Raw genomic sequence first — 25842 nt, 5'->3', positions numbered from 1 at the left:
GGGCCCAGCCTGGATGGGCACCCAGAGAGGTATAAGACCTGGGCATTTAGTTCAATGGCATCATTTTTATTGCTTTGGAGCATTTTGGAGAGTTGTAGTCAAAAGGCTTTCATGAAGGGAAGGGAACACCCAGTGAATTGTAGGTGAAGGAGCAGAGGCTTTGGAGGGATGGTTCCGTGTTTCCTCCTGGGCACCGTCGCCAAGTGGCAGTGGCACACGGCAGGTGCTCCTGCAACATCGGCTCAATGGACCCCATGGCCGAGGAAGAGCAGGGCCAGTCCTTCCTTCCGGAGCCCACGAGGCTGAGGCTAGTCTAGTCTGGAGAGGTGCAGAGCAGGCGGCTGACGATAGCTGAAGCGAGGGCGGTGGAGGGGTCACTGGGGTTCACCCGACTGGCAGGCTCAGTAAACCCAGGATACAGGCACCCACTGTGGAGAACTGCATGCCCGCTCGAAGGCCTCCTGCACTTTGGTCAGGGTTTCATCCACGCCGTTATTGACCAGTGACAGGTCGAAGTAGTGTGCGTACTGGCTGCGGACGGCCTCCGAGTCCTTCTGCAAGCGCTGCAGGCTTTCCGTCTGCGGGGAGAGTGGGAAGGCAGCTAGCTGAGCCTGGGCCCGCAGGCTGGCAAGGGCCCAGGGCAGGGCGTGCAGAGGCCATGGGGTGCTCAGGACTGGGAGCCCACACCCCGTGGCCCCAAAAGAAATCCAGAGAACTGTGTGCATCTGCCCTGCACAGCGAAGCTTCCTTTCCCCGCTAGTGCAAAGATACAGAGGGGAGTCAGCCTTCTGCCACGGGGCTACCATGTTGGAAACGTGCTCGCGTGGCCATCCAAGGGATACTGCGGTGGGGACCAGGGTGCATTCCCCCACCCCTCCCCTCAGCCTGGCCACAACCGCCCCACATGCGGAATCCGACACGCCCACGTTTGCCTCTCAGCTCTCAGTGATGGCTGCGAGGGCAACGTGCCAGTCCACACTTGGCCATAGCATGAGCTGCCACCCCCGAACTCCACCCTCTTTCCCACCTGAGTGCCCTGGTCTGTCGGGGCAATAAACACGATGAAAGGTGAGAGTTCAGCCGTCCGGACAATCTTTAGCGTCTAGGGAGAGAGGAAGGAAGAGAAGGGTGAGCCCTCAGCTACAGCCCTCAGTCCCGGCCGGAAGCCAGCCCCGCACCCCCACACCCAGTGGGGCTCCACATGCAAGCCTGGCACCTGGGGCTCCACGTCCAGGATAGCGATCTGGCCCTGTTCGTGGATCTGGAGCACTGTAGCGAATTTGGTGCCGAACATGTTGCCCTGGTAGCTGCCAAACTCCAAGAACTCGTTGGCAGAGATGCTCCTGGTCATCTCCTCTGTGGAGATGAAGTGGTAGTCCTTCCCGTCCTCCTCACCCTTCTTGGGTGGCCGTGTGGTGTCTGTGTGCAGATGGGGTCAGAAGTTGAGGGGTTGTCCTCTCCCGGCCGCTGAGAAAAGATGGGTTTCTTCCCACCCCAGCGGCCGACACCTTGGCCATGTCAGGGAGCCCCCACGTTTACTCGAAACATGCCTCGGTGCTTCTGACATGTGCCCTGAACATGCCTCTCACACCCTCACTATCCTCAGCCCAAACTGCAGCTGGGCCCTGTCCTCTGGCCTGTCGCGTCTGCACACTTGGTGGTCAGCAGCCCCTCCCCGGGAGCTGGCAAACATGCCCACCATGCAGAGCATATGTGCAAGTGTGACCACCTCACTGCTCATCCTGCTCCCCTGAAGGGGTCACCAGGGCTGTTTGTGCCTTTCCTGGCTATAGCTGCAGTTCTCGGCCAGGCTCCAGAGCACCCCTGCGTGTCCCCAGGATCTTCCAAGGGGGGCACCAGTTAAAGTTGTGTCAGGGGGCTGGAGAGAAAGCACAGCGGGTAGGGCTTTTGCCTTGCACGCGGCCGACCTGAGTTTGATTCCCAGCATCCCATAGGGTCCCCTGAGCACCGCCAGGAGTAACTCCTGAGTGCAGAGCCAGGAGTAACCCCTGTGCATCGCCAGGTGTGAACCAAAAAGCAAAAAAAAATGTTGTGTCAGAACCAGAATGATAGCACAGTGAGGAGGGCACTTGTCCTGCACGCTGCTGACCTGGGTTTGATCCTCAGCATCCCACAGGGTCCCCACAGCCCCCCCCAGAGTGATCCCTGAGTACAGAGCCAGGAGGCAGCCCTGAGCACCACCAAACTGTGTCCCTCCATGAGCCTAGAGGAGCCACTGGGAGGACCGGAAGGAAAGGAACAACAAGTGAATTCAAAAAGGACGGGAAGGTGTTCTGAGCCTGGCAGGCCACTCTGCACTCCCAGCCTTCTCTGAGGGAAGCAGGCATCTGAGAAGAGGCTGCCAGGCTAAGCAGCATTTCCTGAAGTGTAGGGGAGAGTCTGGTGGGGGCTGGACCAAGCCAGGGGACAGTGGGAGATTTGGGGGCCAATGGACAGAGGCATTCTGTGTGTTTGTTTGCTAAAAGAAGGGACATTTCTAGGTGCCGGCAGGTGCCTGAGCACACCTCCGCACTCCACAGGTCGGCATGGTCTCGAGCACTGAAGGGGTGGCCCAGACCCCAGAGCCAAGAATGACAGTGATCCCGAGGGGCCTGTCTCACGAGGTCAACTCGAGTGTCTCAGTTGAGACAGTGCAGAGAGCAAGAGAGCAGTGTGGGCGCCTTGTTGGCATGCCAAAGGCAACAGTCTTCTAAGTTATCTTCGGTTGGTTTTGGTTTTATTTCCTTTGGGCCACAGCTGGTGATGTTCAGGTCTGGAGTCTGGGTCAGCCATACGCAAGACAAGTGTTTTACCCGCAGTGCTCTCTCCAGGGGTAGTGCTCATGTTATGTTTCACCTATTTTCATTTGGGGTCCACACTCAGCGATGCTCAGGGTTTACTTCTGTTCGCAGTCAGGCACCTGCCCGGACCCATCCTGTCTCGGTGCTGTGTTTGGTTCTGATCATAACTGAACACTGAACTCAAACACTGTTGCTCCTATTTTACTCCAAGGCCCCCAGAGCTACTTACATGGGGCAGGGTACACAAACTTCTCGGGGTTCTGGCGGATCAGGGCATTCTTAATGTGGCTGCGCCCCACGCCACTGGCACCTACAGAGGGAGAGAGGAACTTGGAGAAGAGAGCCCCATGCCCCTGTCCCAGTGAGGGTTCTCTTTCTTTCCCTGGGGACTGCCCTGCCGTAAGGAGCTGGCCATCATGGGGACAGCTCTACTTGTAAAGGCAGTGGAAGTGAAGGTCGCCAGTGTCTTGGTCAGTTGTCTAACGCCCATGCCCTAATTACCCGACAGGCACTGTGATGGCGGGCAGCTCCGGAGATGAGCTACCGTTTCAGCTGCCAAGAGAGAGCTCCCCACACACAGTCAAAAGCAGAGCCCCTGCCTGGGCACCCCGCGGCCAGCCAGCCAGCCAGAAGGGTCAGTCTGCTCAGGGCCAAGCTCAAACTCCAGCTCAGGGAAGATGTCCTTCTGGGGTGTTTGGGAGGCTAAGGATGGTGAGACATTACCTATCAGCACCAGAGTCTTCCTCTTGAACGCAGGCAGGCGGACAACTTCCTCGTAGGAAACCACATCCAACTGGTCAAAAACTAGAGACAGGAAAGCGAAGCCACTCACTACCAGGGCTGAGGACAGGCTGCGGGGCCCTCCGCAGACAGGGAACATTGGGCTTGTAAGTCACAGAGCTGCATGGCCCCATTTCAGTTAGGAAAACTTCGGGTTGGCAGCCAGCTGCTGAGTGTGTGGGCAAAGCATCCCCAGTGTAACATGCCCAGGGTGAGTAGCAGATGCAGTGGAGTCTGCGCCAGCCTGACCCTTTAGGCCTTGCTCACCTGCTTTCTAAAGCCCCGTCCATCTGAACTCAGTGTGGCTCTGTGCATCAGTTCTTCAGACTCAACATTTTTCTCATTTGGGGACCCCCATAGTCTCCTCCTTCAAGCCCCTCATTCTCGTATTTTCTCCCACTTTCTATCTCCCCCTGGCCCCAGGCCCCCAAAGCATGCCATTTGGTGATCTCAAGACACATCCAGTGCTTTTCTTGCCCCAGATGTTCCTGATCTCCAGGGTTGTGGCACGCACCGAACCAGTTCTCAGGGAAATGCCAAGAGACCGCGCACTGTCGCCTCATACCAGTGACAATGGCTGTCCTCAAGAGGGCAGGAGACAACAGGTGTTGGCAAGGCTATGGGGTGAAGGGCATCCCCTGAGGAAAAGGTCTGGAGGTTCCCCCAAACACTAGGACTTAAACCACCGGGTGACCTACAGTGCCTAGCAGCTCGGTCCTGCAGCTGGTCACTCTGGCAGCTGTGACACTAAGGGCAGAGCCACAATCAAGGGCTGGAAGTTGAGGACGACGTGCGGAGCTGGGCAGGCCAGGGGCCTCCCTTACATTCCTGGGCTACAGGAGCAGCCGCCAGGCAAGGCACAAGCACTTACTTGAGCTGTGCTTGGCCAGGTACTTGTCCTTGTACTTCTTCTTCTTCCCGAAGGGGCTGCAGCTCGGCGCTTCACTTGGAGCAGACTGCGCCATGCTTGCCACTCGCCTGTGGAAAGGGGCGCGCCCAGCCGTCAGCGGACTCCCTTCCTGGCTGCCCAAACACCTCTCTTCAGACCTTCCTTCACCAGCCACAGAAGGCAACAGGGAACGGGGAGTGGGTGCACAGAGTGGGCATGCCTCTCTCTGCACGCCTGCTTCCTGGGTCTCACAGCAGACCCTGGTCCCCACCGCAAACAGCATCGTGCCACTGGTCAGGCCACAGATGACCCTCGCTCCGGTCACAGACATGCTGCAGCCCTGTGCAGTCCGTGTGTCGCACACGGACACACAACTCATGCCACAGTGCCAGGTACTGTCCTCGTGGTGCAGACACGCAGTAAGGCTGCTTTGTGACCTGAGTTCATTTTGTTTTGTTTTGAAGGGCCACACCACCCAGCGGTGCTCAGGGCTCACTCTTGGTTCTGTGCTTCGGGATCACTCCTGGCAGGGTTCAGGAGATCATGAGGTGCACGGGATGGAACTGTGTGCCAAGCATGCACCTTAGCCTCTGTCTGGCCTTTCAAGCCCAGTTTTGAAGGAGTGCTAGTCCTACCGCACCCTCTCTCATAAGCTCTGGCCGTGTCTGAATACTGCCGGCGCCACTCTCCCCCAGCTGGCCTCTGAGATGGGGCCTGCTCCCAGGCCTGCCAGCAGGGTGCACTGTTTTTCCCCACTTGCCTCTGCCCCCGCCCCAGTCCTGCCGCAAGGATACTGGATCCAGGAAGACTGCCAGGCCAGCCAGTGGGTTTGAGCTGCAGGGCCACTGCAAGTTCCCTTGCCTGCCACCAGGCTGCCTGGCCCCTGTCCGCCCACCCCACCAAAGCGGCTCACCACTCTTGCAGCTCAGGAGAGGGGATGAGGCCTGCTGACTCGGCTGAGGAGCCCTCCACCAGCCCCTGCCACCAGTTGCTGTCGTCCTTGTTGATGATCTGGATGATGTCTCCAGTCACAAACTTCAGCCCTGCCTCCTTGCAGGGGATCAGGTTGTCCTTCTTGGGGTCATAGTCAAACTGTGCCCTCATGAACATCTGTGAAGAAAACGGGAGGTCTGCCAGTGCGTCTCCCAGCACTGGGTCCAATGCCTGACGTCACAGGACCCAACAACACCTCTAGGTGTGCCCACCCCCCCCCCCCCGCCCCACACACAACTGCAACAAAAAACGGTAGGACAAACAGGCTTGGAGAGAAGGCAGAAGGTTTGATCCTTGGCACCAGAGGGTTGGGCATGACCTCCAGGCACTAGGTAACACCCCCAAACCAAAACAATAATAGCAATAACATAGCAGCAACAATCAACAACAATAATAAAGAATGGCAGTGGTAGCTTTCAAAGAAAACTTGGCAGGGTGGAGTATGGACTGAATCGCGGAAGTGAGGCCAGGGGTCTGCAGTCAGCCCTGAGGGTGTTGGAGAACAGAGCAGCCACATCGGAAACACCTGGGGCACTGTGAACAACTGTCCGAAAAGTATGTCAAACATGATGAGTGCACCTCTAGGTCTGAAAATGTTGCTCCTCTGGACCCTACAAACCACTTCTACACCCAGGTTAACAGTTCCAAAACAGAATGAAGGATGTTCCCCACTGCGCTCTTGACAACACTGAACTACTGGCAATGGCCTTGAGTCCCACAATAGTGTATTGGTGAGGAGTGGCGTTCTACCAACTCAGCCCTACACCAACACAACCATCCTTCACGACCTGCGCAAACACTGCGCAGAACAAGCAGTGAGATCGCTTAAAATGAACACAGTGCCTAAGCAAGCCCGGCACTTCCTAGTATTTATTTACGCACAGAAAACCAATTTTTGGTTTTCAATAAATGATTTCAATTTCTCCCCAGGAAGCTCTGTTGTGAAGATTAGGGGGGCAACCGCAAGAAAGGAAAAGAAAGAACAGAAATAAGGGAAAGAAAATTGAGTTGGGAGGATCCACAAAGAGCCACCACCGGTTCCTGAAAGATGCACGCAACGCAGCCCCTTTGCTGGGCAGACTTCTAGGGCAGAGCATCCTGCAGCTGGGCTCAGCACTAGCTGAATGGCTCCACCACGTTCAGCAAAGCCCTAAAGAACCATGATTTCCCAGCACAAAACTGAAAAGGGGGCCAGTGATATAGAAGCTATGAAAGAACGTGCCCCCATTTAAAAAATACCCTCTCTCTGCCACATACACACCCGGAGAGAAAATTGCCCAACAGTTCAAAGTGAAGCAGGGGTGCAGGTGCCAGGAAACAAGTCCTAACCCTGACCCTTCCCAACTCACTGATCAGACAGGGGGACACAGTTCAAAGTGTCTTCCCGTGCCAGAGTGCAGACACCTAATTTCTCCAAATCCAGAAGAGGACCAGAGAACAGGGACCAAGAGAAGCTGTATCTTATCTCCTTTACCAGAGAGATGCAAATCAACTCACAGCATGCCACCACCAAGGGCCCAAGTGCAAGGAGTGGGAGGGCATGGGGCCCCAGAAACCCAAGCTGCTCTTGGCAAGGGGGCTTCGGGTAAAGGCCAGCCAGCTTCAGCCAGGATGTATCACTCTATCACTGACATCCTGTTGTTCATCAATTGCCTCGAGCAGGCCCCAGTAACGTCTCCTTTGTCCTCGCCCTGAGATTTAAAAGTGCCACATTCGAGGCTCTTTCAGGGTCAGGAGAATGAGACCCATCATTGTTACTGGGTTTTGGCATATTGAATATGTCACGGGGAGTTTGCCAGACTCTGCCATGTGGCCAGGATACTTTTGGTAGCCTGCCAGGTTCTCCAGAGAAAGAACTAGATAATAAGATGTCGCGCTCTTGGCCAGGGGGCTAAGGGCTTTGGGGAAAGGCCAGCCAGCTTCAGCCAGGATGAAGGTGTCCGAAATGCACACTTGCATGCACCCAAACATGTGCTCAGGGTTCAGGGTTCGGGGTGGATGCTTGTGTCAGGGTCCCAGAGCTACAACCTCTTATCGGCCTCTTATCAGCCTCTTCGAGTATAGGTGGAAGAGTCCCATTGTGTGGGGACAACCTGGAGCTCACCCAGGGCCTTGACCAGATCTTGGAGCTTCGCCTGCAGGTGGCACCAGGGGGCTTAGGGCCAAACACGTCCTGTGCTCCTGACTGTAAATTCTCACTTGTGTGTTCAGCCTTGTGCAGGCCCCATCCAAAGTTCACTAAGAAATGAGATGAGGCCAGGCCCGGGAAACAGCTAAGCACGTGTGCTGGGACTAGAGTTCGACTCCAACTACCACATGATCCCCCAAGCACCCCCCAGTGTACATAGTCCTGCAGGCCCCATCACTGCCAGCCCACACACTAAACCACCAGGCCAAGTACCATATGGGCTGTTCTCCAGCCTCTGAGCTCTGCTCGGGAGATCCCCACAAAACACAAAAGAGGAAAGTGAGTGAACAGAAGCTTTGGAGTGACGGGTAAAGCAGGGGGACCCAGTTTCCCTCCAAACAGGGCTGTGGACATGGCAGCCTCACAGGTCCTTCCCTTCTTGCCCATCTAAGGCACCTCTCAGCACTGGGCTTCGTTCTAAAACTCTTCACAGTATCTGCAAATCTGCTTGCTGAAAACTGCTATCACTCACATGTTTGTCTCACATTCCTTGATGCCTGGTAATATGGGTTATTTTTTTCATATGGTCAGTGCCCACTGCATTTACCTCCTGCCCAAATCACAGAGAAGGGTGCCACGTACCTGCACCACAGGAAGACGATTCTGCTGACTGGGAATGACTTTCAGTGAGATGATTCCTTTGGTTTCTTTCTGTTGAAAACAAAGGGGAAAGCAAACTATAAGGGAAACCGACTTAGATGGGTTGGGGTTCCGGAAAGCCATTTCCCCCTCAAAGTCTTTTCTCCTCAAGCTCCAACATGGTGACTTAGAATGAACAATGGAACAGAAGTCATTGTTCTTCCTTCCACTCCATGCCTGAGCCTCCACGGTTCCTAGATGCACCAGAAATGAGCCCTTGTCCACAGGTCTACTTCATTCTCCACACCAATGAACACACAAGACCTATACAGCCACAGATTCTTGTCACACATTCACATATTCCTTTCATTTGTACTTCAAATTTTTGTTTCGGAGCCACTCCTGGCCACACTTGGGGACCTTGAGGTGTCCAAGATTGAATCTGGGGCTCCCACATGCTACTGATGTGCTCCAACTGGTTGAGATCTCTCTCTAGCCCTTGGGGGCACTTCTCGTATTTCTGTCCTTCTGGAACCTGAACATGGACCCCACTCTGCCCTTTCATCCCCTTGAGCGGTCTCTGGTTCCCGTGATGGCTTCTATCAAGAAGGAGGCTGCCCTCCAGGCAAAACTCCATCACTCAAGGGACTTGGTAGACTTCTGGGGCGCTGCTCCAAGATCCCACCCTTCCCACTTCTTCCTCGGCAGTGCTCCTGAGGCTGGCTGCCAGCCGTCCCCACAGCTATTTGCTCTCCCCAGGCATCTGTGAACCCATCAACATACACCACTACGGTTTCGTTTTTTCGAAATACAACCCCAAGCTACAAATGCAGCACCGAGCATACAGTGAGGGCACTTTAACAAGTGGCATCAAACCACTCTGCCCGAATCCTATGCTAACTTTCCTTTGAAATCTCACGCACGGAGCAGTATTGCATTGCTGCTTTACTTCAGCGCTGTCCTACCACAACTACAGCGCCTGCTCTAAGAAATGGGATGAGAGAGAACAGAGCTGCAGGTGCTCACCTTCCCTGCGGCCAAGCCCAGTATTGAGTACCACCAGGGATCAATCCTGAGCACAGAGCCAGGAGTAAGCCCTCACTACAGACAGGTGTGGCGCCAAACACCACCCCCACAACAGAAGGGTTAAAAAAGAAAAGAAGTAGGATTACAAGAAAACACTGAAAAAACTTTTAAGAACAGAAGAAAAATGAAAAATAAGACAGGATGAAATCCAAAGATGAATAAATTATTCGAAGCAGACTGGACAGTCAGCAGCTGGATGTAGAAAACAAAGTGGGTAAGTCGAAAGCTGGAGGGCGAGGGACTCGGTGCTCGGAGGATGAGTGGACTCAAGGGAATGACAGTACGCAATGCTTGGTGCCCGCTATACCGGTACTGTGGGAACGCAGGGAGAGTTCTAAGTGTGTTCCATGAACACCAGCGAGGAAGGAAGCACCGCGCTTCTGTCTCTGCCGGCGGAAGCCAGGCCACAGCCTGAGACTCACTTGTGCTCTAACACACTTCTGCTGCAGAGGCAGTCCACAAACCTCATTCATCATTCTCGTATGTGTGGGTTCGAACTATCCCGATGATTCTTTTGAGGTCTGTGGGTTATCTGGAAGCACACTGTGTGATTTCCAGGTACCTTTCTGCTCTGGTTTTATAAATCAGTGTCCCTTGGTATGACCTGAAGTCTATCTTTTTTAAATTTTATTTTCTTTTTATGAAGTTGTTCACAATATTTTATTACATTTAATATTCAAATACCAATCCTACCTACCACCAGTACATCTTCCCACCACCATATTTCGAATGTTTTTGTCCCGAACCCCAAACACTGCCCCCAAAACAGAACCAAAATAATCTATTTTATTTTGCTTGTTATGAATAATTTGCTAAAAATGATCCAAAAGAGGTTTCTTAGAGGAAAGTGGGTGAAGATCGTTGTATTTCACCCAGGAGCCATTATGCCCTTCTATAAGAGATTATTTTGGTTCTGCTTTGGGGGCACTGTTTGGGGTTCAGGACGAAGACATTCAAAATGACATGTTGTTTAAGGTTGACCCAATGGAGCCAACGCCAGCAGCCAAAAACCTCCAGAACTCAACACCGTCATGCTCACGACTGCTCTCCACATGCTTGCATAAGCCTCACCCATGAGTGAACGTAGTCCTGGACCGTGCGGCATATCATACTTTACACCACTGTATACCAAGAGTGGCACACCACATTTGATTGGATTTAAAGTAGAAGGCAGTCAATCTTAGGGAGAAATATATTTATACAGATATATATATGACCTGAACTCTTAAAGCCCAGGGCACTGTTCATCCCACACAACTGGCACCAGTGCTGGAGCTGCGGGCACAAGTCTTGGCCTGTCACCACAGAGGTTCTGGAGAAACACATGACCACACACACCTCCACAGGGATAAGGCCCACTTCAAGGTGACTCAGCGAGATGGTTTGGGTGCCGTGGCTCATTTTAGCCATTTTTCTGTGAAACTCAGAATGGCCGTTTCTTGCACACAGGAAAGGGAGGCTGCAGTCAGTCCCCTCAGGGAGCTGCGATGCTTTCACCAAAAAAAGGAGGCCCAGCAAATACCTACCATTGCCTTCTGCAGCTGGTCCACTGAGTGGTTGGTCACATTCGTGCCATTGATCTCAAGGATCTCATCCCCCACATGAAGGGAACCTGCCACAAGATGAAAACATCAGTCCCCAAAAGAACAGGGTCGAACAAGAACTGGCCATGTAACCTGACACCCCAGAACTACAGGGCGAGCTGGCATGTGCTGTACAGCAGACTGTGACCTGCTTGGCGCCAACAATGGGAAGCGCCTGACAACTCGGGACAGGACCATCCCGGGTACTCAGCACTCAGCGGCCTGATGTCAACAGCACTCTTCACTCCCAGCAGATGCCACATTCACGTGGTTAAAGCCCCCACTTGCTAACACACAGGGAAGTTACTCAAAGCTTAGAACTCAGTACTTGGGCCACCCTGAACCACACAGAAAACTCTCTGGGTTTACTTTTCTGATGCTGGCGATGAAACCCAAAGCCTCACCCATGGGGATGAGGCCCTCAACCACTGAGTCGCACCCCATGGTGCTGCTTCTTTCCTTCTTTTTTGTTGTTCTGGATTTTGAGCTACACCTGGCAGTGCTCAGAGGTTACTCTCATCTTAGTGCTCAGCAGTTGCTCCCAGCAGTGCATAGGTGCCAGGCCCTTAAACCCCCACCCCAACCAATTCTTAAATTGTGCCTTTGGGTTGGAATGATTCATGGAGAGTCTCAGGTGGGGCTCAGTGTGGCTTGAAACAGTGGTCAGCTATTGCTCTCTTCAATCCCACCTAAGTGCTGTCTTTTCACAGTGTTGAGGGAACAGATACTTCAATACCATCCACCTCGACACCAACACAATCTACTAAAGGATGCCTTGAAAAATCGCTGGCAGCACAACACGAAGGAAACAGAGCTGGTAACGACCAATGTGGCACCCACTGGCTCAGTATGCCACTTCTTTACTGCTGAATATTCAAAGTAGAAAAGGCACAAATAGTCCCTAGAAGGAAATGGTGGTGTGAGAGTGTTGGGGCCGAAGGAGATAGAGTGGCACTAGGCAACGCATCCTAAGATCTCCTCACACAATCATTGGGAGCGACCACTTAAAGGCACAAAGTACTCTTGGCACGCAATCACGCATGCATGCATGCATGCACACAGCAAACCGGAAGACTAGAAGCTTTCTGTCTCTCATAAGGGCCTGGAACATGGAACACGCACTTTCGGCTGGGCAGGACAGAGCCTAGTCCGCTTACCTTGTCGGTGGATCATGCCACCATGCAGAATTCGGGCCACCGTGCAGGACTGCTTGTCATTGAGTTTCAAAGTGATTCCCTGCAATGGAGGCAGTGCATAGTGAGGATGCTGAAGCCCTGCCTGCGGCTAGTGGGAGTTCTTCCAGGGAAGCTTCCCAGTGCTCCAGCAGCTCATTGTTGAGGAAGACGAGCTCCAGGTGGAACCCTGTGCCAGTGACCGCTGGTGGCCAGTGACCATGGGGTGGAGGGAAAGCAGTGGGTGGGGCAAAGACAAGGCATTACCATGGGCTCCTCGGTGACTTTCTCAAACTGGATGAGTCGCACCTTCCGCATGTCCTTGGTCTGGCTTGGGCTCCCTGGGGCAGCAGATCCGTTGGTATACATGTCCTCAGTGGCAGCATTCAACTGGTGTGACACAGCCTGGTGGGAAGGACAAAGCAGTGACGTGAGCGGTGCCCCTGCTCAACCATAACAGTTCTGACGTCTGGACCCAACACTTCCTTCCTCCTCAGTGGCTCCTCTCATAGCAAGGCAGTGCCCCCATGTGCACAGTTTTCTGCAATCTCACAGACACACCCTGACCGCCCTTGCTGGGGGACTGTGTCCAGCAGGTACCAGGAAGTGGCAGGTCCTCACACAGTGCACGCACACACGTGTGCACGCTCTCCGGCAAAGATGAGGACTGGAGCAATAGTACAGCAGGTAGGGTGCTGGCCTCGCATGCAGTCAACTTAGGTTCCCTCTCTGGCACTGCAGAGTCATCTGAGTCAGGAATGATGCCTGAGCAAGCACAGAGCCAAAAGTAAGCCCTGAAGCACAGCTAGGCGTGACCCAAAAAACAGAACCAAAAGCAAAACACACAAACAAAAAGATGCAGCGGGAAATGGAGGAGGCACAGGGGTCAGCTGCACGGAGAAGGAAGCGGGCTTGCCAGGGTCACACCGCCCTGGAGGCCATTCAATACCTCCAGTACCTCTCAGGTGACCAGGATACTAGGTACTGAGGACAAATCCCCTCTCACGATGAAAACTAGTGATCAGCACCCCTATCTTGAAGACAAAAAAAGCAGGTCAACCTCCACTGATAAAGGGCCAGCTCCTGTGTAATATATTTGGGATGTGGCATTGACGGGGGTGGGGGCAGAGCAGGCCCCTGCACATGGGCCCTTAAACCTCCACTGCTTTCTGCAAAGCTGCCGAACCTCCTTTCTATGCCAGACCCAGGCCCTGGGGAGCGCTGAGTGCTCTGAACATGCTGTTCAACAAGCAGGTTCTGAGAAGCAAAAATCCAACTGGGCTCGGCTCTGTGGACCAGACAAAGCAGACAAAGCTGTCTGACATGGGACAGGAAAGAACCCTCTGCCAGCAGAAAGAAAAGGCAAGAATGTGTGCTCAGGGAGTCAGTCTTGCAGCTCAGCGAGGCCTCAGGGGTGGTGCCCAATCAGGGTGTCCCCCACCCTGTGAGCAGCATAACTAACTGTGTGTACCCTGGACACTGCAACAGCAAAGGGAAGGGAAGGGCAAGAAGAGTGTCTGCTTGCTGTAAGTGCCACTGAGGTAGACAAGGCTAAGGGAGAGATTAATCCTCTGAACAGCAAACAGTGATGTCCAAATGCCAACTGCCTCCCCTGGGTCGCCTGGGGACTAGCAACGCCAGGGAAGGATGAGTGCAGCACTGTGGACCCGGAGCAGCCAAGACTGCTTTCCTCCAGCAGTCCAGAGCTCCCTGGCATCTTTCTGAACAAGTCACGGTGAAATAGCCGGTGCTTTGGGCTAAGAACTCGCACCGCAGGAAAGGCCAAGTGGAAACCTTAGAATGTGCCTCCCCTCCCCTAAGAAAAACTGTTCCACCAGAAGCAACACAAACACAGGAGTGGGGAAGGGGCCTATGGAAGACTCCATCTGGTATCTGGGTACAAGAATTCCTGCCGCACCCAGGAATGACCCATGTGGGGCTGAGTGGGTCCCATCTGGGGAAGACTTGGGAGCCAGCCAGCAACAATGCCACCTAGCAGACTGTCCATGCTTGATCTAGTCATTACCCCACATCTACACATCCATCGTGCCATCTCTGCATCCATCTCTCTTCCCTCCTGGGACGTGCTCAGCAGCCAACCCAATGGTCTGAGACAGATATTCCCAACTTATGTGGCCTACTGCCCCCTTTGAAGGAAAGGGAGTCAGCTCAGCTCCCCCTAGAAATCAGCCTTCTTTTCTTCTTTTAGCAAACAAAGTGTCCTCCAATTGCTCCCAAGGCTACACTTGCCCCCTGGATTATTCAAGCACCCCCCTGGGAGGGCACAGCCACCCATTTTGGGAAACGTTAATCTGGAAAGAATGAGGCCAGATGCTCAGAGATAGGGAGGTCTGGGGGAGAGGCCTGCGGGCACGCCGTGAGAAACCAGTTGGCAACCCTTGCAGGGTTCACAGCCGAGTCAGCAGGAGCATGGAAGGCCAGGGAAGTGCACGGCCTGCTGTGGGGGTTCCAATAAGGGAAGGTACAGGGGAAGAGAAACTGCCCCGGGTAGTCCCGCATGACTCCGTCATGTGGCAGGGCTCTTACAACAGAAAGGTCGAAACCAGAGACAACCCCCAGCCCAGAGCTATCTGCACACAGCTTCCAGGCCCTCTGTGGAAGACGCGGGAGTGAGGGTTCATCAGGAAGAGTGAGCGTTCAGTGAGGAAACATGGAGTTGGGACAGAAGTCCTCTTGTCAGCAAAAATGAGTGGGAAAAAGAGCCAAGCATTCCGGTGAGCCTGCCCCAGTCCCCACTGGGCGAAGCTATGAAAGCAACTCATCCGGCTGCACTGTGGGGCCGCAGGCCGAACACACTTCCGCCCCATATGCACACGCTGCACCCAGACACCTGATTCACAGGAAAGGGCAGCGTAGGCTACACATGGAAACGTTCGGTTTGCCTTTCATGCAGGGGCTCCCCAGATGTCAGAGGTCTGGCCCAGGGCGCCGGGACACCAACAGAAACACCCACCACCTGCCTTCTGGGCTCCTGCAAGCTGAAATGCAGCTGAATAACTCAGGCAGTACTGTCTTCCTCAGCTACGGGCAAAAAGAGTTGGGTCTTCCCGGCAGGAAGGTGGGGGGCAAGTGTGGACCACCACACTGAGAGCTGCTAAGAAGCACCGAGATGGCTCCTGAATCCTCAAAAAGGCCACTAGAAAGGGTCAGCATGCAAACTCTCCTGTCTGCTCCATGTTCCCTCCACTTCCTACAGGCTAGTATACTGTGGCTGGAGCAATAGCACAGCGGGGAGGGCATTTGCCTTGCACGTGGCCAACTTGGGTTCAATTCCCAGCATCCCATATGGTCCCCCGAGTGCCACCAGGAATAATTCCTGGGAGCAGAGTCAGGAGTAACCCCTGGGCATTGCCGGGTGTGACCCCCCCCAAAAGGGAAGAAACTCAGACATAACCTTACACCTTAAAATGGCCCACAAACTTAAAGCATAAAATGCCCAAAACTTTCAGAAGAATATCAGAAGAAAATCATCAGGACTTTGGGGAAAAGAATGTTTATTACCTATTACTAAAGCAGGATCATGAAAACAAACAATAACAAAAAGATGAATTGATCCCCTTCGAAAGGGGACCCTCTCCTTCTGTGAACATGATAGCCATGTAAAGACAAGTCACGGATGGACATGGAAAGTATCACGCTGAGCAAATGAGTCAGAGGAGGGACATGTATAGAATTCATTCATTTGTGATATAATATAGTAGAAGACTAATATCCACAGCCAGGGAAAACAGGAGGACTAGGAGGACTGATCAATGGTTGGAATCAACCACAAGTGTGTATGGGGCAGAGAGCAGGTAAGATAGAGAAGAGACCAATATGACTATAACAGTTGGAAATGATTACGCTGGACAAGAACTGAGTGTTTAAAGTAGATAAAGGGATATTCTTGATAACCTTTAAGTATCTGCACTGCAAACCACATGTGCACGAGAGAGAGAAACAAGAAGAGAAAAAGGAAGAAGAGGAAGAGGAGGAGGAAGAGGAAGAGGAAGAGGAAGAAGAAGAAGAAGAAGAAGAAGAAGAAGAAGAAGAGGAGGAGGAGGAAGAGGAAGAGGAGAAGGAAGAAGAAGAGGAGGAGGAAGAAGAGGAGGAGGAGGAGGAGTAAGGGGAGGAGGAGGAAGAGGAGGAGGAGGAGGAGGAAAAGAAGAAGAGGAGGAGGAGGAGAAAGAAGAGGAGGAAGAAGAGGAGGAGGAAGAAGAAGAAGAGGAGGAGGAGGAAGAGGAAAAAGAAGAGGAGGAGGAGGAGGAGGAAGAGGAAAAAGAAGATAGAAGAAGAAGAAGAAGAGGAGGAGGAGGAGGAAGAGGAAGAGGAAGAACAAGAAAGAAGAAGAAGAAGGAGGAGGAGGAGGAGGAGGAGGAGGAGGAGAAGGAGGAGGAAGAAGAGGAGTGCCTGGCATAGAGACAGGCTGGGAAGGTGTGGGGGTGATTAGAGGGAAACTGGGGACATTGGTGCAGGGAAATGTACTCCTGTGGAGGGATGGGTGTTGGAACGCTGTATGACTTAAACCTAATCATGAACAGCTTTGTGAGGGTCTATCTCTCAGTGATTCAATAATTAATTAATTAAACACCACACAAAAAGACAAGCCACGGGAAGCACAATGACAAACCAAACTCCCAACAAAAGACCAGTGCAGAGTTCAGGGTCTTCAATTCTGCACTCTCCCCCCAAATCATCAAGGAGGGTCCGTGGGCGATGATGAAAACAGTCTCGTGAGAACAGACATGACCTGGCTGCTAATACCCCACCAGAAAGAGCAGGTGAGGCTGGCAAAGGGAACGGAGAGGTGTTTGTCATCCGGGAGAATTCAAACACTAACACTTGGCATGGCCTGCCCAGCTCAGGGCTAAGATATACACAGTGACAACACCTATTGCAGGCAAGGGGGAATAAACTGCGGGTCACCACCTACTGACTGTGCCCAGGGCATTAATTACCTGGGAAAAGAGGCAGAGCTGTACTCGCAAACTTCCCTCCATAGTGAGATCCCCATCCAGCAGCTGCATCAGGGGCTCAGAGTACTGAAGCAACTGGCCTCTGCCACAGAACCTCCAAACAGGCGGCTGAGTGAAGACTCTTGGAGTGCACAGGAAGCCACTAGGAAAGGCAGTCTTGGAGGTGGTTCTTCCTTTTCTCCCAAAAACCATCTGTACTATTTGTAGCTTTTCTTCTTTTTTTTATTTTTATTGGGTTTCACGGCCACACCCGGCAGCGCTCAAGCTTATTTTCGGGCTTTGTGCTCAGGGATCACACCTGGTGGTGTTCAGGGGACCCTGTGCAGTATTGAGGATCTAACCCGGGGCTGGGCCGGAGACACCAAAGTAGGTAAAACAGTAGCCTTGCATACATCTGATTGAGGATGGATCCCTGGCACCCCATAGGGTTCCCTGAGCTCGCCAGGAGTGATCCCTGAGTGCAAAGCCAGGATTAAGCCCTGAGCACCGCCAGGCACTGCCCTAAACAAAAATTAAAATAAAAACAGGGCCCACTGTGGGTAAAGCAAGTGCCTTAACCCCTGTACCCATTTTCTGGTCCTATTGTGTATATTTTCCCCACACGTGCAGATCACAGGTTGAACATATACAGCAAACAATTCAAGGACCACATATTGAATAACCACTGTCAAAAATGAGGCACTCCCGGGCCGAAGAGATAATACAGCGGTCACAGTGCTTACACTGCATGTGACAGTCTCCAGTTTGGTTCCTGGCACGCATGTGGTACCCCAAGTCCTACCAGGAACGATCCATTAGCACAGAGCCAGGAGCAAGCCTTGAACACCACTGGACGTGGCCCCCAAACCAAACAACAAAAAAGAATTCCTATGTCAGACATCTGACCTCAAAGCATGAAATATAACTCAGAGGTCAGAGAGGGAGTACAGTGGGGGAAGTGCTTGTTTTGCATGCAGCAGACTCAAGTTTGATCCCTGATACCACATATGGTCCCTCAGCCCCCTGAGCACAAAGCTCGGGGCAACACCAAGTGTGCCTTTCCCCCACACGAAAAAGGAAATATGACTCAGGGCTTTCCTTGACCGTGGCTTACAAAACCCATCTGTCTCACTTGTGCTGAGAAAGTCAAGGGTGAGCTCAGGGAGAAATTCTGCGGGTTTATCAGCAACTCCTATTTGTGTGTGCCATGAGTCGGTAAGGAAAGCGGCCATGGGCATAAAGTCCGGGTAGGTGGCCTTATTGCTTTATGGTACGCTGTAATGGGCCACTGGAAGTGCACTTATGAGGGTCACCTGAGTTTACAGGCCCAATATTCCACACAAGGACAGATTAGAGAGTTCAAAATTGTGGACCTAGAACAGACAGAGCCATAAACTGGCACCCCTACTGCAGGTTCTTCTTATTCAGCTTTATTACAGAGATTGCTTTTAACATGTCAGCCTTTAAATCAAGGACTCAGCAAAGCTTCCCAGAGGCAGAGCACATTCCAGCCAGAAAAGTTCAAGAGTTACTCTCCCAAGGTTGGCCTTTCCAATGTGCTTATCCATCAAGATGTCCTCTTGGTGATGACTGAGTCACTATCACACTCACGCAGAGTAGCAAATGATGACTAAGTAAAAAAGGGAACTTCAGCATGTGAACTGAAGCAACTCAAAAGAGAAAGGCCTCCAAAGCAAAGCACGGTTTTCTCCACTTCAAACATGTTCTCGAGCCATGCCCCCTTCCTGACATCCTGACTCAGCCCCTCAGCACTCCCCCAGAGCCATCTTCAGGGCAACTTCCAGCCTGCTCAGAAGGATTCCCTGTTCCTGCATCTCCCGTTGGGTCAGCTCCTCAGTACTCCCATCTTGGTACAGAGAAGTAGGGTTCTGTAGATGGACGCTTCACTTGACGTCTGTATGTACACAGACTAAACACATTCAAACACCCACAAACACATACAGGCTCGCATTCACACACTCAAACTGTGTGACTCATGTTCACACCAACTCTCACAGATTCACGTACTCACACAGGCACTCCCTCATATACTCACACACACACTCACAGACTTATACTCACACGTACCCAGAACAAAGGGGATTCCTCCCATCTGTAGACCCAAGACTAGATTAGGGGACTCCTCCCTAGCTATTCTCAGGGGCTGGGGATGCCCAGTGCCTGTGGCCTGGCTGTGTGGTCTGCTGTTTCAGTGTGCAGTCTGGTGCTGAGCCTGGGCCACATCTGACAGTGCTCCAGGACCAGGTCTGTGCTCCAGCCCTGGGGGCTATGACGGGCAGCCCTGGAGCCTCTGCCCTCTCCCAGTTCATGCTGAAGAGACACCCTTCATTTTTATACAGCACCACAGGAAACACTATGCGGGCAAGGCACAGTGAAAGGGTCTGTCTCCCAGCAAGCTTCATGGAGTCTTCGACTCTGTGCCGAGGCCCCAGGTGGCAGCCTTGCTCACAAACAGCAAAGCAACCTCACAGAGTGAGTGGGTGAATGTGAGGTGGGGACTGGGGAGCAGGCAGGAAATTCCAAGGCAACACTGCATGAAGCCGGCCATGTAACAGGGGCAGGCCATGTGCCATGAACCCATACCCTGCCTTCCTGCCATGCATGAAAGGGGCATGCATCTCCCTCCCACTCTAGCAGGGACCGGGTCCTGCTATCAGCTCAAACTGCAGCTGGTTGGCCCAATCACCTGCCACCTGGTAGGCCCCTTCCCTGACTCCTGCTTGGCACAGATGTTTTCACATCCCCACAGGCAGGCGGGATTCCGACTTGCGCAAGCACTGCAGTGACTTGTCCTCCTGAGATGAAGCCCACGCAGGGCCACTCTGCTCCTGTGCTGACTCCCCGCCGAACGCCACCTAATGGGGAGGTGATGAGGACGTGGCCTGAAGCCCAGCAAAGGCAGAATAAAGGTCAAAGGGAGTGGTGTCCACCAGGCAGCAGGCACTTCCCGGGTGACCTGGCAGAGGGTCTTAAGCAGTGATCAGAGGCACTCGAGTGGGGAGCCGACAGGCTGGGCACTGCACTGTGCTCCACAGCCCCTGGGCCTTTAAGCCGGCAGAGTGCTGAAGGGGCAAGCAGGCTTGCAGACCCCTGGAGCAAACATCTGCTGCGAGGTTCAAAGGGCAGAAGCAGGCACTCAAAGGAAGTTGGGATTAAAAAGAGAGGTGAAAACATGCTCGGCAGGGGGGTGGGCCAGAGGGGTGAAGAGAGCAGAGAGCAGGGCAACCGAAGCTAGAGCCTGCCGCCCAACAGTCGGCTTGAGCGGATGAGAGTGAACAGTGAGCGTAGGAAAGAACAAACATTTGTTCAGCCTACTGTCAGGCTCTTGGCCAACTGCTTCCACATGGTGCCCTGGACCAGGCCCGGCCAAGGAGGCCAACCAACCACGCAGGGCAGAGACGCAGGCTGAAGCCCACCTGACCAGGGGAAGATCCCAGAGCACTGGGGGGAAAGGAGGAAAGATGCCAACAACACCTGGTGCTCCAAAACCTGAAAAAGAGATGCACTTTTAGCCCGCACTGAGAGGGGTTGGCAAGAGCCGGGAGAGAGCCAGGTCAGAGAGCGAGGGTGTTTGGGCAGGAACTCGCTTATCCTCCGACTTGAGACCGCATCTGTGGCAAGCCCCTGGCACCCAAGCTAAGCCTCCAAAGCTGCTTCTGCCATGCGACTTACGTACCTGATGCCTGGCACACAGTGGGGCTTCTCAGTCCACGAAGACACACAGGAAAGCCCGTGACTCCACACGGAGAGAGAAACGGGACGTGCTGCAGAGTGAGAACTGCCAGGGAGCAGCTCCCGAACGTGCAGGTGATGCCTTTCACGGGAACCCCACCCCTGTTGCGTCACTGCTCGGAGGCGCCCACTGAGTGGGTGCCTGTCTGAGGTTAAAGGGCTCCAGGTGCCTGTCTGAGGTTAAAGGGCTCCAGGGCGGTCCAGCGCCGCCCGGGCGGGGTTCATGGCAGGTGCCACCAAGCTCCGCTGGACAGTCGGTGAGCGGAGGCTCCTTCCCTGGCATGTCTTGTGCCCACCAAGTACATTTGTGTCCACAAGGCTAGGCTTCATTGCCAAAAGATGGGGGGGACAAGTACAGCCCTGGAAATGCCAGACAGTCCATGATGCTGTGTGCCAGCACAGAGTCAAGGACACAAGCAGGGTCGGGAAGCTTCCCCACGCGGAGGTTTCTCAAGAAACCCTGAGAAATTAGGGAAGAACGTCCCATGCCTGGAAGCTTCTCCTCTGGTTCTCTAATCCAGTCTGTTGCTTCCTATTCCCCCAGCCTTGGGGGCATTTTTCCCAGCAGCCCAGCCCAGAGTTTGAATAATCTCTTCCTCATTCTTACCTTGCTACTCTAAATCCTTGGCTTTGGGGGCTTTGGGCTACACCCAGTGGTTGTCAGGGGCTGTTCCTGATGGTGTTCAAGGGATCATGTGTGGGGCCAGGGATAGCACCGGGGGTAGAACACAGGGATATATTTCCTGTACTTTCTGCTGCATTCTTCATGGTGGGGGGGTTGTTTGGTTTTGGGCCACACCCAGCAGTACTCATGGGTTACTCCTGGTGGCTCTGGGCGGGGGGCATATGGAGTGCCAGGAATCCAATTCAGGTTGGCCGCATGCCTGCTGTACTATCGCTCTGGACCCTGCACTTCTTAGTTTAAGCAACGCGGCTTGGGGTGGGGAAAGGTCTCCAGCACTGAAATGCCTATTGATTTGGTCTTTTTAGGCTTGTAGCCTCTCGGCAGCCTCTTCAAATAGTTGTGATGGTCACAACTGGTGGTGGGGTAGGGATCCTTATTTTTCTAACAAGAATTATCAGCCTCAGAGGTCAAGAGAGCTGAGCTCGGATCAATGTTTGATTGGGGACATTGCTCTAGCTGTGAGCATCTAATTCAGCATCAAAGAATGAACTAAATGAAAAGACGTCACAAGGGTCAGCCTGGGAAAAGTCTAATCTGCAACCTCCAGTGAGCATGAGCCCTCCAGCTTCTCAGTCTGAAAAGCAAAGCCCCCCAGCCCCTGGGAGGGAAGACCAGGCCAGGAGTCAAGCCAGCTGGATCCACACCCCGTCCTTAGACAGCGGGAAGAGAACCAAAGCACAAAAGTTGATCGTGCATCCTTCCCTGAAAAGAAAAGCGCAAAAGGGAAAATTCCCTCCTCAAATAAAGTGATCAGATCCAAGTCTGAAGAAGAGTTCTTCCTCTGACAGTGTCAGGGAGAAAACAAGCAAACAAACAAACAAACAAACAACAATAACGTGCTGCCACTCACTGAAACCAGAGCTGAGCTGTGAGATACAGTTACTGTGGCTGCTGCAAAGATTTTCTAGAAAACTCAGGATGTGTTGCAGCAGCCTCTGCACGTCATTTCCTCTCTGTGGAGAGCCAAGCCCTGGGGGAACAGGCCATCAACAACACCAAGTCCCACAGGCCCAGCTGTGGCAGACATGCCTGCAGCTGGCCACTCCTTACATCCCTTTTCCATCAGCCCCAAGTGAAGCTCTCATGGGGAAAGAGCAGTTTCAGCTCAAAAAGAAGAGAAAAACCCAGGGTAAGCATATGCATGGGTGTTCTGGTGGAGAACAAGACGAGAATCCATCAAATCACTTTCTCCACGGAAGGAGATACACAAGTCTGTGGGAGAGAGGTGCTGTTCCAAACAAGGCAAATTTTTTTTCACGCCATCATCACAGACTGAGTGTGGCCGAGAGCCTCAGCATCTTCAGAGACATTTCCCGCCCACATTGAGGCCTCTGCCACTTCATCTCTGCAATTCCATGAAGGACAACTACTTCACAGTCCAACCTGAGCTGGACACCTCACACTCCATATGGCCCCAACGCCTGCCAGGAGAAACCCTGAGCACTGCCAGGTTTGGCTCCCAATCAAAACATTCCCTATTTCTTGGCAGAGGTGGAAAATACACTGATGGCCCGCCCTTGGGAGTCACAGGGGTCCTGGGGTGCTTCAAGGCAAGACCCACATCCCCAGCGCCCTCCAAGCATCTCCATGCTCTTTGAGAAAGCTCAGGCACAGAGAGTTCAAGAAGCTTGCTGAGGCCACACAGCAAATGAGACGTAGAATCCAGCGCTGTCAGCAGAGACTGCCAGAGCCCCAAAGGATAGTGAACACCAAGGACAAGGAATCAGCAGGTTAGGGTAAAGTCACCCTTTGCCATCTGCAGATTCTCCTGCCCACCAATGTCCACCTTGGCAAATCTGTTTGTTTTCTTTTCCTCTTTGCATTTGATTATTTGTTTGGGGGCCACCCTCCTCCCAGCAGTGCTCAGGATTACCAATGCAATTCAGGGATGATTTCTGGTGGGGCTAAGAGACCATTTACAGTGCCGAAGATAGAACTTGGGTTGGCCACGTGCAAGGTAAGTAAGTGCATATACCTTCTCTCAGTGTGTCCTCTGTCTCTCTTTCTCTACCCCCTTCCCCTCCACCCCCGTTCTAGCCAGGACTTTGCAAGTTCTCATCTTCCTCCTTTTGCATATCCTTTAAGAATGAAAAGAAACTGGCTGACAGACTGGGTCCTGTGTTTCAAGATACACAGCCCTCCCAAATTGCTGTTCACCCAAGACTGCACTCACACCATGGCAGAGAGGCCTCTTGAAAAAGGCACAAGTCTGGGGCCGGAGCAATACCGTGGGTAGGGCACTTGCCTTACTCACGGCTGAGGCAGATTCTAGCCCTGGCATTCCATATGGTCCCCCAAGCACTGCCAGGAGTGATCCCTGAGCACAGAGCCAAGAGGAACTCGTGAGCATCGCTGGGTGTAGCCCTACCCCCCAAAGAACTAAAAAAGGCATACAGCTCGGGTTGCTATATGCTCCTGTGGGTCTGGCCATGGGGCTGGGGTGTGCTGCCTGACAGGAGCAGAGAGGAAAATGCCTGCAGACAGTGGGCCTCCACTAATAGGATAGCCTGGAACATACAGAAGGCTGCTGTCAAAAGCAGATCCCTGGGGTGACACTGAGAGAGCAGTGGGTACCGTGCCTTGTGTGCAGCCAATCCAGGTTCAATCTCCAGCATCATCCCATATGATCCCCAAGCCCACCAGGAGTGATTCCTGAGCACCACTGGGTGTAGCCCACAAACAAAATCAAAACAAAACAAAAAGCAGATCTCTTCCCAGGATGCTTGAAGGAGGGCTAAGTGCCAAGGGTCATAAGGGAACTTTCTGGAAGTAGGCAAATGGTCTAGATCACTGCTGGCTTGCATCACTGTTGTCACTGGTCAAATTTCATCAAACTGCAAAATTACATTTTTGAGTGATACTGCGTGTGAATTATACCTCAAAAAGCTGCCCCCAATATACTTCATAAAGACATTTTGGGAAGAACTGAAGGTTCTGCCAAGTGGACTCACTGTGGGGAAGAACAACTGGACAGCCGAGCTTGTTTTTGACCCTGATTCCTCCCTGCTGTGCACTCCTGCCTGGCTTCCCAGTAGCCATCATGAGTGCTGTGTGTCTTTCTCATGTGGTCTCCCTGGTTCTCCACCTAAGCCCAGACTGTGGCTTCCAGTCACATCAAGTCAGACAGGTGCGAAGGCTGCACCCAAGCCCGAGGAACGGCCACAGCAGAGTGTGGAGGCTGTGTTCCCTGGGTCTGTCTCTGCAGCTGCAAAGCTGCACTGATGCTGTCTGTTTCCTTCAGTTCATACCATGTTCCCTGTGTGCAGTACTGTCTGAATTTGGCAAACCTTTCGGAGGACTCCTAGACGACGCATTTGAAATAAAAACGCTAAGGGTGAAACAACACTGACCTGAAAGAGACAGCTCCCATTCTAGGAAAAAGGACGCAGCATCGCCTGTCTGGCTTAGTCTCGGGCCCTGGAACATTCTCTCTGGCTACCCAGTCACCATGTTGGAAGGAAGGCCTGGCGACAGGAAGGTGGTCTGGCTGATGGCTCCATCTGGGAGCGGGTCCCCGACCCGGATAAGCTATGCCCCAGGGCCTCGGAGTGACAACCACAGTGGTGGATCCCACCCAAAACTGGGCGAAAATGATGGCAGTGAGGAGGGCCACGGAGCCCCCAAGACCGCCCCCCACACCAGCTCTCCTCCGGCTGTCTCTGAGCCTGGGCTGCATCAGAGGGGTCGGGAGGCCAGCTCCAAGCCCTAGAGTCTGGAATCCATCTGCCCACCCCGGGGGGAGTGTGTGTGTGTGTGGGGGGGGTGCTGGCTCCGCAGCGGGGCAGCGCACACTCTCGGGGCAGTGGCCGCACAAGCCCCTCTGCCTCTCCATCCTCCCCGGGGCGCGTCCTTCCCGTCCTGGCCCCCTGACTTCTCCATCCAAGAAGTTTCCTTGACCCTCGGCCGCGCTCTCCCCGGGCCTCGGCCTCGGCATTGGCGCCCGCAGGGGCGCAGCGCGCCACGACCCCCGCGCCCGCGCCTCCCCCGCGGCCTGCATCCCGCCGCGGGCCCGCTGCCAGGGCGGCGCCGCAGGGGGGAAGCGGGCGGCCCGGCGCCAAGTCCCGCCCGCGCAGCCCCCCGGCCGCGCCGCTCACCTCGGGCCGGCTGCGCTTCTGCAGCAAGTGCTCCAGGTAGAGGTCGGAGAGCGCCGTGCGCATGCTGCCCCCGCCCTCGCCCTCGCTGGCCTTCAGCGTCATCGGGTCGCGGGGCTGCAGGAAGCCGGACGGGCAGAGCCGGGAGCTCGAGGGCCGGGGGCCTGCGGGGCGCGGCGAAGGCGGCAGAGGCGGCGGGGACGCGGCGAGGCCGAGCCAGTCACCACCCCGCAGGCGGCGCGCCGGGCGGCCGGGGGCGGAGCCCCGCCCTCGCCCCGCCCTCGCCC

General features: G+C 53.8%; 1 protein-coding gene across 1 annotated transcript; it reads right to left on the bottom strand.

The window, feature by feature from the left end:
* Positions 1–65: 65 nt before the first annotated feature.
* On the bottom strand, positions 66–25842 carry MPP1 (MAGUK p55 scaffold protein 1). The gene is made up of 12 exons (XM_056128850.1): positions 25559–25842; positions 12339–12476; positions 12057–12135; positions 10843–10928; positions 8234–8302; positions 5384–5580; positions 4453–4559; positions 3525–3605; positions 3031–3111; positions 1217–1419; positions 1028–1102; positions 66–578 (listed from the first exon to the last, which is right to left on the bottom strand). The coding sequence occupies exons 1-12, from the start codon at positions 25658–25660 to the stop codon at positions 402–404; spliced, it is 1395 nt and encodes a 464-aa protein (XP_055984825.1). The 5' UTR covers positions 25661–25842; the 3' UTR covers positions 66–401.

The sequence above is a fragment of the Sorex fumeus genome, unplaced genomic scaffold, assembly GCF_029834395.1.
Source record: "Sorex fumeus unplaced genomic scaffold, SorFum_2.1 ptg000070l, whole genome shotgun sequence".
NCBI lineage: Eukaryota > Metazoa > Chordata > Mammalia > Eulipotyphla > Soricidae > Sorex > Sorex fumeus.
This window is presented reverse-complemented; position numbering and strand designations above follow the sequence as displayed.

Excerpts from the sequence above, each read along its gene's own strand:
- MPP1 (XM_056128850.1), bottom strand. The coding sequence starts at position 25,660 with ATGACGCTGAAGGCCAGCGAGGGCGAGGGCGGGGGCAGCATGCGCACG. Across the intron at positions 12,477-25,558 it reads AGAAGCGCAGCCGGCCCGAG|GCTGTGTCACACCAGTTGAA; the intron begins GTGAGCGGCGCG and ends CCTTCCCACCAG. Across the intron at positions 10,929-12,056 it reads TGGCATGATCCACCGACAAG|GTTCCCTTCATGTGGGGGAT; the intron begins GTAAGCGGACTA and ends ATCTTGTGGCAG.